Source organism: Guillardia theta (genome assembly GCF_000315625.1).
Source record: "Guillardia theta CCMP2712 unplaced genomic scaffold GUITHscaffold_171, whole genome shotgun sequence".
Lineage (NCBI taxonomy): Eukaryota > Cryptophyceae > Pyrenomonadales > Geminigeraceae > Guillardia > Guillardia theta.
This window is the reverse complement of record NW_005434505.1, coordinates 13,698-25,195: the sequence shown is the minus strand read 5'-3', so window position 1 is coordinate 25,195 and position 11,498 is coordinate 13,698. Positions and strand designations below refer to the sequence as shown.

At 54.0% G+C, this 11,498-nt stretch overlaps 3 protein-coding genes across 3 annotated transcripts; 2 read left to right on the top strand and 1 right to left on the bottom strand.

Annotated features, from left to right (window-relative positions):
• The first annotated feature begins 2,405 nt into the window (after positions 1-2,405).
• On the top strand, positions 2,406-3,525 carry GUITHDRAFT_155963 (hypothetical protein). Its single transcript, XM_005820587.1, has 2 exons — positions 2,406-3,236; positions 3,423-3,525. Exons 1-2 carry the CDS (start codon positions 2,515-2,517, stop codon positions 3,472-3,474), a joined length of 774 nt encoding a protein of 257 aa, XP_005820644.1. The 5' UTR covers positions 2,406-2,514; the 3' UTR covers positions 3,475-3,525.
• A 257-nt stretch (positions 3,526-3,782) lies between these two features.
• Positions 3,783-6,008, bottom strand: GUITHDRAFT_155962 (hypothetical protein). The gene is made up of 11 exons (XM_005820586.1): positions 5,892-6,008; positions 5,423-5,504; positions 5,185-5,226; positions 5,016-5,065; positions 4,702-4,774; positions 4,505-4,594; positions 4,384-4,434; positions 4,288-4,335; positions 4,183-4,233; positions 3,882-3,938; positions 3,783-3,834 (listed from the first exon to the last, which is right to left on the bottom strand). The coding sequence occupies exons 1-11, from the start codon at positions 5,948-5,950 to the stop codon at positions 3,790-3,792; spliced, it is 648 nt and encodes a 215-aa protein (XP_005820643.1). The 5' UTR covers positions 5,951-6,008; the 3' UTR covers positions 3,783-3,789.
• Positions 6,009-9,411: 3,403 nt separating this feature from the next.
• GUITHDRAFT_155961 (hypothetical protein) lies at positions 9,412-10,739 on the top strand (the record flags this gene model as incomplete). The annotated part of the gene is made up of 6 exons (XM_005820585.1): positions 9,412-9,547; positions 9,882-10,089; positions 10,141-10,176; positions 10,230-10,365; positions 10,411-10,534; positions 10,578-10,739. Coding segments are annotated over exons 1-6 (691 nt in total), but the record flags the coding sequence as incomplete, so codon positions are not given.
• Positions 10,740-11,498: the final 759 nt, after the last annotated feature.

The following is an 11,498-nucleotide window of genomic DNA, read 5'->3' as shown; positions in this document are numbered from 1 at the left end:
CCCCGTACCGTACTACACTGGGCCGCGGAGGCTACAGTACCGTGGCATCGCCCATCCCGGTGACTCAGTGAGGCCCACTGCGCCGCCGCAGTGCCGGCCGGGCGCCGGCGGCTCCGGCCTCAGTGGAGCCCGGCTGAGTCCGACTCGGACCGTAGTTCGCTGCGGCCGTCGGAGGGCCAGGACTCCCGGACTCGGACTCCCCGGAGGCCGGCGAGTCACCGTGCCGCCGCCGGGCCCGGCGGTGATACGGGTCACCGGGTCACGTAGTACACTGATCCTCAGATTCGGACGGTGTCACCGTGCGGCTCGACTTTTTACGGATGGTCAAAGTTAAGTAAAACAATCAGTACGAGGATGCTATTAAAATGTCTTTACTATGAGAGTCATCAAGTTTTAACTTAACTTTGAGTAAAACTTAGATCGGGTAGTCCCGACTACAATGCCCTGGGGGTAGTAAAGCCTTGAGAAATACAAGCAGTCTGTAGTAAAATACCCGCTAACGGCAGGGGTGGGGGTACTTGAGGACAATCCATAGATGGGGTTGTTCAGGAGACAGTGTGATTAAAGGCTGTTAGAGGGGGTCCAAATATAAGGATATTGTAGAGGAATATACCGGTGGTTGGTGTAGAACACTGGTGGAAGGACCACAGGGGTACTTGAGATGGTAGGGGTACTTGCTAAACCGGAGCTCCTATAAAGAATATAGCTGGGGCATATGGATACCAAAGGTGTGGTGGTGGTGGAAAGTACCCCTCAAATTCCATCATTTGTCCTCTGACAGAGTAGGTGGGGTACACTTTTGAATGTGAGATTGTGGGGTGGGGTACATCAAAGTCGAAGCGCCGATGCCGAGGTTACTTAAGGTGGGGTACGATCTGCTAGAAATGGGGGGTGGGGGTAGGGGGACAAGACTCGAGGTGTTCTCTTCGTACATGACACGATAGGTAACCTCATGTTCCTGCGGTGGGTGGTAAACAAGGGGTAGGGGTACATTACTACCGGTTATTAATCCACTTTTTTGGGGAAAATGGGGGTGGTATTTAGACAATTTATCTCCCCTAGAGGGTGCTATGTTTGACGCTCCTGAAGGTGGTGGTACAGTGGCTGATTAAAGGGTGGGGGTACTTTAGGTAAGCAACAGGGGTAGGGTTTCTGTTCAATGCCGGATAGAACGATCGAATGCGAAGCGATGGCGAGAGGGAGGAGGAGGAGGTGAGAAGAGACGAATGAGAACGATCTTGTGAAAGCAGGAGAATAGCTTGCTTCAAGCATCAAGTAAACCTGGACTGGTACATCGTGAAGAGGAAGGTGGAGACAGAAGAAGGAACATTGCAGGTTGGAGTTTGGTTGAAACGAGACAGGGAAGGAAAAGTCGCAGGTGGTGGGGATAGGTTGAGCTTCGGCTTCATTGTTTGTCAGAGCAAGATTATCTCAAGCTATCTGGTGCCATCCATGGATAGGACAAGAAAGCCATAGGGCCAGTCAAAAGTTGCGCAGCGGCATAAACGAGAAACTTTGGCCCAACTTTGGCCCGCGAGACTTGAAGACTTGAGCGTTGTGAACAAGCTCAGACATGGATGTTTGGACCGCACCAGCTGCTGAAAATCATCTCAATCAGGTGAGATTCGCGTTCCTGCCTCTCTCCATCTCCTCCCATCTCCCAGCTCTTCAATGGCATTGGCGCACCCCATGGAAACCTTGCGATGACTCCCAGCTAACGATGATGTTGCGCAGAGGCTCCAGAATGACAAGCCTACAAAAACAAAGATAAAGAAGGTCGGAAGGGACCTGGCATGCGTAGCATGTAAGAACAGCAAGGTGCGATGCGACGGCGAGAGGCCGTGCAGGAGGTGTTTGTACAAGGGCTTCCCGGAGGGTTGTGTGGATCAGGAGGCGAAGAAGATGAAGACGAAGCAGCAAGACGATGTGCCTTTAGAGAGGATCGTAGAGTCCTCAAGCCCAGGGACGGAGGACGAGCTGGCGCTCGATCTAGTCTTCGTGAACCATGACTTGGAGGCTCCTTCACCCTTGTTCTCGTCACACCTCCCCTCCTCCTCTGACACCCTCCTTTCATCCTCCTCTGACACTCTCCTTTCATCCTCCTCTGACACCCTCCTTTCATCTTCCTCTGATATTTTTCTCTCTTCTTCTACGAGCACACTCATCTCCTCCTCCTCCTCCTCTTCCACCCTCCTGTCCTCTCCCTCCGACGCCGCCCTCCTATCCTCCTGCTCTGACGCTGCTCTGCTGTCCTGCTCTTCCTCTGATGTTGCCCTCGTATCCTCACCTGAGACTTTCCTCTCTCTTTCCCCCGACACCTTCCTTAGCCCCTCCCCGTCGCACAGAGACGACGTTGACTTCAACATCAACTTCTCCTACAACATCGACCGGCCTCTGAGCTACCCCAACCAAGTGATAGTCCCTAGCTATACCGTGGAGACTGCGGACGAGATCCCGAGCTTGTTGCAGACCATCTGGCACAATCAAGGAGTGAGCAGTAGGCAGATGTGCAGGATGTACAACTGCATGCCATACCAGCTCCAGTCCATCCTATCACGAGGGCTGACAGCGCTGGAGGGTCTGATGAAGGTGAACCGTTCGTTTCTCTCCTGCTCTACCTTCCTCAATAGCGATCTCGACCTGGACGCCTGGAGCAACAACAACACACTGGGGGTGCAGGCAGTGTCGGTGGACGCAAACGGGAGGTGCTCCACCTACGCGGTGAACAACTGGCTCGCAGATCTGGCCGGGGTGCATCGGGAGGAGATGGTGGCTAGGATGGCTTACTATGATATGAACCTTGCTTCCTCCGAGTTCCGCCAGATTTGCACGCACATCAGCGGGATGATGATGCTCATGTCATGGGCCAAGGTCGGGTTCCAGGGCATCCCCGTGCGGTACCTGTACTCGAGGTGGAACAAGCGGTTCGCGCGGGGAGGGGAACAGGAAGGAGTTCTGATCCGGCAGGGGTTCAACCCGATGTGGGACAAGGACGGGAACTTCATCGGGGCTGTGAGGACGATGGAAGTTGTGAGCGAGGACGAGTACGATCAGGTTCTGCTCCACAATCCGGAGGCCTGCGAGCTGCTTGCGATCCAGGCGGTGGGGAAGAAGCCGGGCAAGGAGATGGTGAGCCAGAGGCTGCTCAAGGAGGAGAGCATCGGCTACATGGTCAGCAATATGGAAGGAAGAGCTCAGCTCTTGAGGCTTGCTTCTATGCTCGAGAGCTTGTTCATGTGAGACCCTCCTCCCTGTTGCTCCTCGCTCTCTCCTTCTTACGCCCTGTTCGTCTCTCTGTCTCTGTCTCTCTCGCTCCTCATTTCCCGCTTCCCTTCCCGCATTTACTCTATTTTCCTGCCTGCCTGTTCCCCTTGCTCAGCCTCCTCAGTCTTGATGCTGTCACGTTGCTGACTTTATCTCAGACCCTTCATTGCAGAGTACGAGAATATGCAGAGTCCTTTCAATCAACAATGAAAGGGGTATCATGTAGTTTTAAATTTTTGTGAGCATGAAGATGTGTAGTGGTGAAATGCCGTGCTTCTCTTCCCTCTTCTCTTCACTTCTCTTTTTCTCCTCCTCCTCCTCCTCGACCTCCCCTCTACCATATCTTCGTCTTCCCCACCTCCCTCCCTCCCGTTCTCACTTTCTTCCCCCAACTCTCTCTCTCCCTGTACGCCCCTGCCACTATCTGGTCTCCGCCCCTTGCCTCCCGACTTCTTCAACCCAATACGACAAGCAGCTCATGTTGCTTCTGCTTCATTGAGGGACTACAAACTCTCTCCTGCTCCTCTAGAGCTTCGGCACGAAGGAGGAGAAGATGGTACTGTACAAGTCCTGCACATATTTCTCAGCTCGGCCAGCTCAAGAGAAGCTGATACTACCTTGCGCTTGTTCCAGCGCTTCTCAGCGGTGGTTGCAGTAACGCTCCACAGCTTTCCCTGCTCGAAAATTAGGGAGAAATGTAGGACGAGGAGGAGGAGCAGAGGTGGTAGGAGCAGAGGTGGAGCAGGAGGAGGAGGAGGAGGAGGAGGAGGAGGAGGAGGAGGAGGAGGAGTAGGAGGAGGAGGAGGAGGAGGAGGAGGAGGAGCAGCAGCAGCAGCAGGGAACAATAAACAAGAAGGAGCGTAGGAAAGGATCAAGGAAGAGATACGAAGATGCGAAAGCAATGATCCCTTTTCTCACCTTGTTCACGCAGAGCTGGTAAACTTCTCTCGCTCCTGTCTTGTCGTCTCCCTGCTGCTCCTTCAGCTCCCTCCCCCTTCCTTCCTCGTCGCCGTCTCCTCTCACCGCCTTGAAGACGAAGGTATAGAACCTGATCCCGGACCTCTCTGTCTCCTGCACGGCACAGCTCAACTCCAGCTGGACGCCTCCAGCAGTCCTCACCTTGGCCTCTACCAGCTCTGCCTTCTTCTTCGAGGCCAGAGAGGCTCCGACCTGCCAGCTCCCTGTCACTATCTACATCCCCCCCCCCCCCCCCCCAGCTCAATCCCCAGCAGCTCTCTACCTTGTCAACGGGTCCCAGCACGTTGACGTCGGTGGCAGACTTGACAGGCGAGCTGCCGACCATGACCAGCTCGCTCTTCTCGACCAGATCCTGCGATTGACAGGGTCAGTACTGAGGGAGTTTTGAAGGGTTCAGCACTAGTAGAGTTTTGAAAGGGACTATACTGAGGGAGTTTTGACAAGACCAGTAGCACTCACCTCCCACTTAACGTCGTACTCTCCTGGAGCCGAGTCGAACTGATTCCATCCAGATGGGCGGAAGATTTGAAAGCTAGGAGAGGAGAGAGTGAGAAGAAGTAAGAAAAATGAAAGGAAAATGAAAGGAAAATCAGAGGAGAAAAGAGGAGAGGAGAGGAGAGGAGAGGAGAGGAGAGGAGAGGAGGTGGAGAGAAAGGAAGCGGGAGGCAACGAGCGGAGGCATTAGAACGGTAGACGAGGGAGCTCAGGTGAGCAAGAGGAGAAAGGAGGCGGGCAGGAAAGGATAAGATAAGAGGGACCAAGAGAAGTCTCACCCCTTGTTCACATCCTTGAAGGGAGAAAGAAGACCTCCCATCTTGGTGACCTGCAGAGGATTGAGCTCCTCCTCCTCCTCGTCCTCGTCCTCCTTCTGCTCCTCTCCTTCTCCTCCCTCACCCCCTGCCACTTCGCCCCATCTCTTTCTCGTCATCTTCCTCTTGCTACCTTGACGTCAGCGAAGGCACCGCTGGCAGCCGAGCTTCCTTCCTGTGGACGCGTCAAGAGAGCCGACAAAGTTGAACGTAGAATGTGGCGAAGGGAAAAATAGAAAGACAGAGGGAAAAGGAGGCAGAAGGAGGGGAAGTAAGAGAGGAAAGAAGATCGAGACGTAAAGGGAGAACGAAGGGGAGAAGCGAGGGGTGGAAGATTGGGGTGAGAGTAGGGGAGGAGGAGAGGAGAGAACCTTAGCGGAGGTTGAAGCAGAAGCTTCGGACTTGTTGGGATCGGTTGCGCTGGTCTTCTGTGTCTTTGGGTTGTACCAGTAGCTGTAGAGAATTTACAAGCAAGAAAGAAAGGAGGAGAAAGAGGAGGAGGAGGAGGAGGAGGTGGTGGTGGTGGTGAAGAAGGAGGAACATGGAGATAGAAAGGGAAGGGCAAGGAAATGAGAGTTCTCGAAATAAGAGCAAATGACCGGGAGGAACACGGTGATGGACAAGGAAAAGGACGAATAGGGAGGCAGGAAGCAGAGCCGATAAAGGAGGAGGAAGGCGTGAGAGGGGAGAGGAGAGGAGAGGAGAGGAGAGGAGAGGAGAGGAGAGGAGAGGAGAGGAGAGGAGAGGAGAGGAGATATGAGACAAGAGGAAACAAAGAGGAGGGTGGAGGGGTAGGAGAGGAGACGACGAGAGGGGTTGAGAGTAGGAAAGGCGACACACCTCTTGCCGTTGGGGTCGTCAACTTGGATCCACTGCTCCTCCTCTGCGAACGCCTCCATCCCTCGCAGAACAACCGAGGAGGCGGCGAAGACGGAGGCAGACCGCACGATCTCCCTGCGGGTCAGGCCCTGGGACGCCGACATGGTAACGTGGGAGGAGGCGGCAGAGGAGGGGCGGAGGAAGTTGCCAGAGGGGGTTGGTGGGAGGAACGCAAGTGCGGGACTAGCCTGCAGGTCCGAGTCAGAACAGAGTTAGCAATGAGAGGAAAGAGGAGGGAGGGAGCAGGGTTGGAATGAAATGGAGAAGGGAGGGGCGAGGAGAACAGGAAGGAGGGTATTAAGGGCGGTGATGAGCAGGGATCCCAGGAGGAGCAGGGTGGTTGGGAGGAAGGGGGCAGGAAAGTGCAGAGGATGAGCAAACGATGGAGGAAGTGATATGGAGTTGATGAAGAGAGTGGGGAGGAGAAAGGGCGATGGACAATGACAAGATCCTGAACGCGGGCATGCGCCAGGCACGGATGTTGGAGGATTCATGCGGGTATGGAGACAAGGAGCAAGGAGAAGAGTTACGGCAGTGGGAGTGAGAGAATGGAAGAGATGCGGACGAGGGAGAGAGCGGCGATGGAGGAGGAGGTGGAGGAGGAGGAGGATCCGTTACCGCGATCATCGCCATTGCCGCAGCCTTCGCCATGTCTTAAGTGTTGTAGGTGTACCACCCCTCTTCCTTGCTTATATCAGAAGGTCCAACCAAGACTCAAATGTAGGGGTGTAATCCAATTCTAGTACCGGTACATGGGAACGACTGAACCAGATACCGGTACACATCATACAGATTATTGGTTCCGATAACCGGTACTCAATAGCGTAACGTTTTCTGAGCACCGATTCGAGGGGCTGGGTGTATATTTAGGGGGTAGTGTGAGATGAGGGGTCTTATGAAGTAATATAAAATAGTTTAGTCAAACTGCGGATTTGTATTGTAATTATCAGTCAACACAAAGGTCATGAGGAGGGAAGTGGTCCAATAGGTCATGAAATCCAGTGAGCGAGGAGGGGAGGAAGGGGAAGGGAGGGGGGGAGGAGGAGGGACGAAAGGAAGGAGAGAGAGAGAGAGAGAGAGAGAGAGTTGTGTGTGTGTGTGTGTGTGAGAGAGAGAGAGAGAGAGAGAGAGAGAGAGAGAGAGAGAGAGAGAGAGAGAGAGAGAGAGAGAGAGAGAGAGAAGTGGGAGAATCTTGACAGAGGTCAACGTCCCGGGGAGGTTCAGATTGAGATGAATTGGTGATGGGGAGGGGCGGAAACGCAGGAGTTGCGATTCTATGTTGTCATGGAAGATGTTTCAACTTGCTATACAAAATGATTTCTTGGCGGGAGCCTTTTATGCCGCCTCTTTTCCTCAAGAAGTGATGGGTTTGCCCCCAATCTTTTGCTTCTTGATGCCTTCTGGCGCAATGCACGTACTGCCCAGTTGATAACGAGTCGACATGGGGGGAGTACGAGAGTGTAACTGTTGTACATTCATATCTATTGGCATTCTTTCAATCTTCTTTGTCTGAACATTTCTCCCTTCTCCTTCCAAACTCTGCAGAAGCTCTAAGCATTTCTAGGGACTCTCCTTGTTTCCTAAGTCCAGTTGAAGGGACTTAGCGACTCTCCTATGAATTCCAATTGAGAGATCCCCGTCACCACACCCTATACATTTCTGTCCCATGCTGGACTTAATTGCCGCGATCCCATGGATTCATACAAGCATCTCAAATCCCTACCGCAACCATTTCGCTTTCTACTCTCTTCCAGGTTTTTCATCCCTCCCCTCCTCGTCCACCTTTCATCCTCCTTCCTACATCACTATCCTCCTCCTCCTCCTCCTCCTCCTCCTCCTCCTCCTCCTCCTCCCCTCTTCGCTTCCTGGTCTAGTCATCAGATCATGTTCAAAACGGGCCCAGTGGACGTAACCTGGAATTCCCATGGTAGGGTCCTGCCAAGGATCACACGAGGGGGTGGGGTAGTCAACTGAAAAGGCCAATCGTGTCGTTGCCATACCAAAAATCACTCAAACAGGGGGTAGGGTGGGGGTAGGGCTCATCAAATGATGCAAGGTACCCCTGGATTTCAAATGAGAAGGGTGGGGTACTTTTAAAGGGGGTCCAAGTGAAAGCTGCAGGGTGGTGGGTGTGTGGGTTACCGTAGTTACACCGACTGGTGGTTCAATATTTTGAAAACGACCTGGTAGAAGGGGGTCTACGACGTGGAAAATATGGGGTGGGGGTCCTTTCAGTATTTTAGGTACAGGTGGGGGTATGAATAGCAGGGGTCCATTATTGCAGGGGGTGTCCTGGCTCAGAAGTTGGGAGGAAAAAAAACACTCCCCACTTCTTTAGAGGGGGTGGAAAGCTTGAATCGAGGGGGTAGGGGTAGTGATGGAGGCCTTACAAGGGGTCCGATGATGTTACGAAGGAAATGGGGGTACAGGGGTAGGGGTAGAAAAGTCAATGTGGGGGTGGGGTTGTAGGATCAGGGAACAGAGGGAGGTGAGTCGGGTAGTAAAGACATTGAACTAAAGGGGGGTGGGGTGCTTGAACTTGTAAAGGGGAAAAAGGAGGATATTCGTTATGGAAAGGGGGGGTAGGGGTGTCAATCAGTTTGAACCAGCAGTATGGGTACGGTACAAATTGAATCTGACTGGATGGGTGGGGTCTTGAAAATCCGCCTGAAAGGGTGGGGTAGAGGCAGTTGTATCTGACACCTGAAGTCATGAAGGGTGGGGTGGTTTCCATAAGATAGAGCTCTTGACGGTCGAAAGGGGTGGGTGGTACTACACAAATCATCAATTCAGGGGGTAGGGGTGTTAATGGAGACTTACGAAAATGCTGGGCAGCAGGGGAGGCAGGGGAGGGGCGTTTGGGAGGAAAAATGGCGGAAGCTGGGCAGAAGGAGGAGGATATATGATGAAGTGAAGGGTGACATGGGATAGAAGAGGACGGGGAGTTGAAGAGATCGGGAGATCAGGAGATGAGAAAAGACTCGAGGTTTCAAATGGTGAACAGCAGCAGGTAGGTAAGTGGGGAGAGGTCGATGACGGGCGATACGAACGAAGAGCGTGAATGTGTCAAAGATAGAGAGATGTTGATATTAACTGCTACAGCAGTGATGAGATAAGCCATGCTCAGGCTGCAAAGAAGAATCTTGAGAAACCAACGTGGCTGGAATGCAATGAACCTGTACGACTGTCATCGTAGTAGCGAGGATGACGATGGTCGGCGGAGAAGATCAGAGAAGCTGCTCATGGTACCGATGCTGATATGATCGATGCCAGCAGTACTATGCTAGTAAGGGCGAGATGTAGCTTGCAAGGACAAGAGATTGTGACAATTAGATGTTTATGGCGAGAAACGAGGATTTCTCCTAGTTCCGCTTGCACCCGATGCCCAGTGGCGAAAGAGCAGGAGTGGCGAAAGAGCAGGAAATGCAACATGGCATGCAGCTAACTGGTGATAACATTTCATGCTGTAACCTGTTCGAGCAGGACCGACTCATCCTTGGCAAGCGAGGAACCATGAGCTTCTGTAACCCCCATTGATCCTGGCCAAGATGTCGCTGTCTCCGATGTCCGGCATGCTCGCGGACACGTGCCGTGCTATCGGTTTCGACTATGCTGAGGTGTGTCTGACTGCTGAGAGAGGAGGCGGAGGGGGGGGGGGGGGCGGGGGCTCGGCTGCTGCTCCTTGCTGAGAAAGTCCCGTGCACGCGGTGTAGTTTGCACCGGGGGTGGGGGGAAGGGGCTGGCTTGAAGGAAGGGGAGGACAGAACAGGGCAGGAGCGTCCATAGGAGGATAGCGAAGGGCGAAGAAGCATCCAAAGAGGAAGGAGCAGTTAGTGGCAAGAAAGCTGGGAAGGGGAATAATGTGGGAGGAGTGGAGAGAGGATGGAAGCTAAAAGACGAAGGAGGAGGAGGGTGTGGATACACTGCTGCTGCTGATACCTGCCGTGGCAGTTGTGGGCAAGGAAGGTGAAGCAGGCGGAGCCTTCGTTGGCCGGAATCTCCCTAGGAAGTCGAACCCCCATGTCAGTCTCCCCACAGCGATCGCCGCGGTTGATGCCATTGAACCGAGCTATCCCCGATCGAGCGAAGCTGTCGAGCAACGTGAACGAGGATGATGAGGATGTGATACAGCCTGAGACGGACTCCAAGCTGGACGCTGGTGAGCATGCCATATGGGGGGGGTGAGAGGAGAAGCTCAGTTGCGCTGCAGACTCTAAGGATGCTGCTTCTAACCTGAGCCAGGCCGGTTTGTCGATGCTGATGGAGCCGCAAATGCTTGCAAGTCACTCGTTGATGCAGACATTGACATCAAGATAGCGCGACACATCTCGGACGACTCGAAAAGGAGCAGGTTTGGATCGTACGGTATCGATTCGGACGGGAAGAGGAGCAGGTTTGGTTCCTACGGCCTGAGAAACGACGATGGAGATGCTGGGTGGGAGGAACCAGCAAGGGAAGGAGGAGGTGATGCTGTGTACAGGTCGCTGTGGTCCGCATTCTCAGGCAAAAAGGGGAAGGGCGAAGCTGACAAGGGAGGGCATGAGAAGTACGCTTCGAAGCTGCGATACACTGGTGACAGCTTTCTCGACGACTCGACTCTCCATGTAGGTGCTACGGGCGTTACCCTGCTTCTGACCGCTGCCGCAGGCGAACGAGCAGGACGAGTCAAAGACGGAGGCCCTAGAGAGATTCCTCAAGCTCGCAGACAAAGTCAATTACACCAAGGGGGAAGGTTCCCCGGGCTGGCCTGGAGCAGAAGCGACGTGGACTGGCACGAGCTCGAGTTCCTCCCGGATGACGATGAGCTCGGTGCTTCTCCTTCTCTCGCTCCCAGCTGTCGTTGACGACTACCCCAGCTGGAGACCCTCGTGTCCAGCTTGCTAAGAAACTCTTTGACGTCTCCGTTGGGGTGAGAGACTCTCCTTCTGCCCTCCCTCCCTTCCTCGTTCCCTTCCTTCTTCCGCCTCCTCCCGCCTCCCCTTCATCCCTCCCCTTGCTTCCCTACCTTCTTCCTCTCCTCCGTGCTCACGTTGTTGAGACAGGTTCCAATCATGTCCTCGGACGGAGCGCACGTAGTCGCCATCGTCATGCTCTACCGGACTCCCCGCAAAGTCAGTCTTGAACTGCAGCTTGGGGAAAGCTGACGTCAGGAGCAGCTCGAGACTCTGTCTCGGACCCACTCGACTCTGTCGCGAACGGGCTCAAGGAGCTTTGGGGAGGACAGGAGGATCAACGCCAAGATCCGGGAACTGAGCAAGTCGCCAGCCATCGTAACAGTCTTGCATGAGAGTGAGCGGCGCTGGTGGGAGAGAGCTGAAGTCCTCGTTCTCACCTCTTCCCAGTGTCGAGGATCTCTGTCGTCTACCTCCAGCTACAGGAGATGTATCCTCACGTGAGGCCTCCTCCTCCTCCTCCTCCTCCTCCTCCTCCTCCTCCTCCTCCTCCTCCTCCTCCTGTTCTGTTACCACGGCTGACGAGTCTCCTCAGTGGCAGTCGACGTTGCAGGCTGCTCGTGCTGAGATCATGCATGAGGAACATGTGGATGGCATTGTAGACTCAGATGGAATA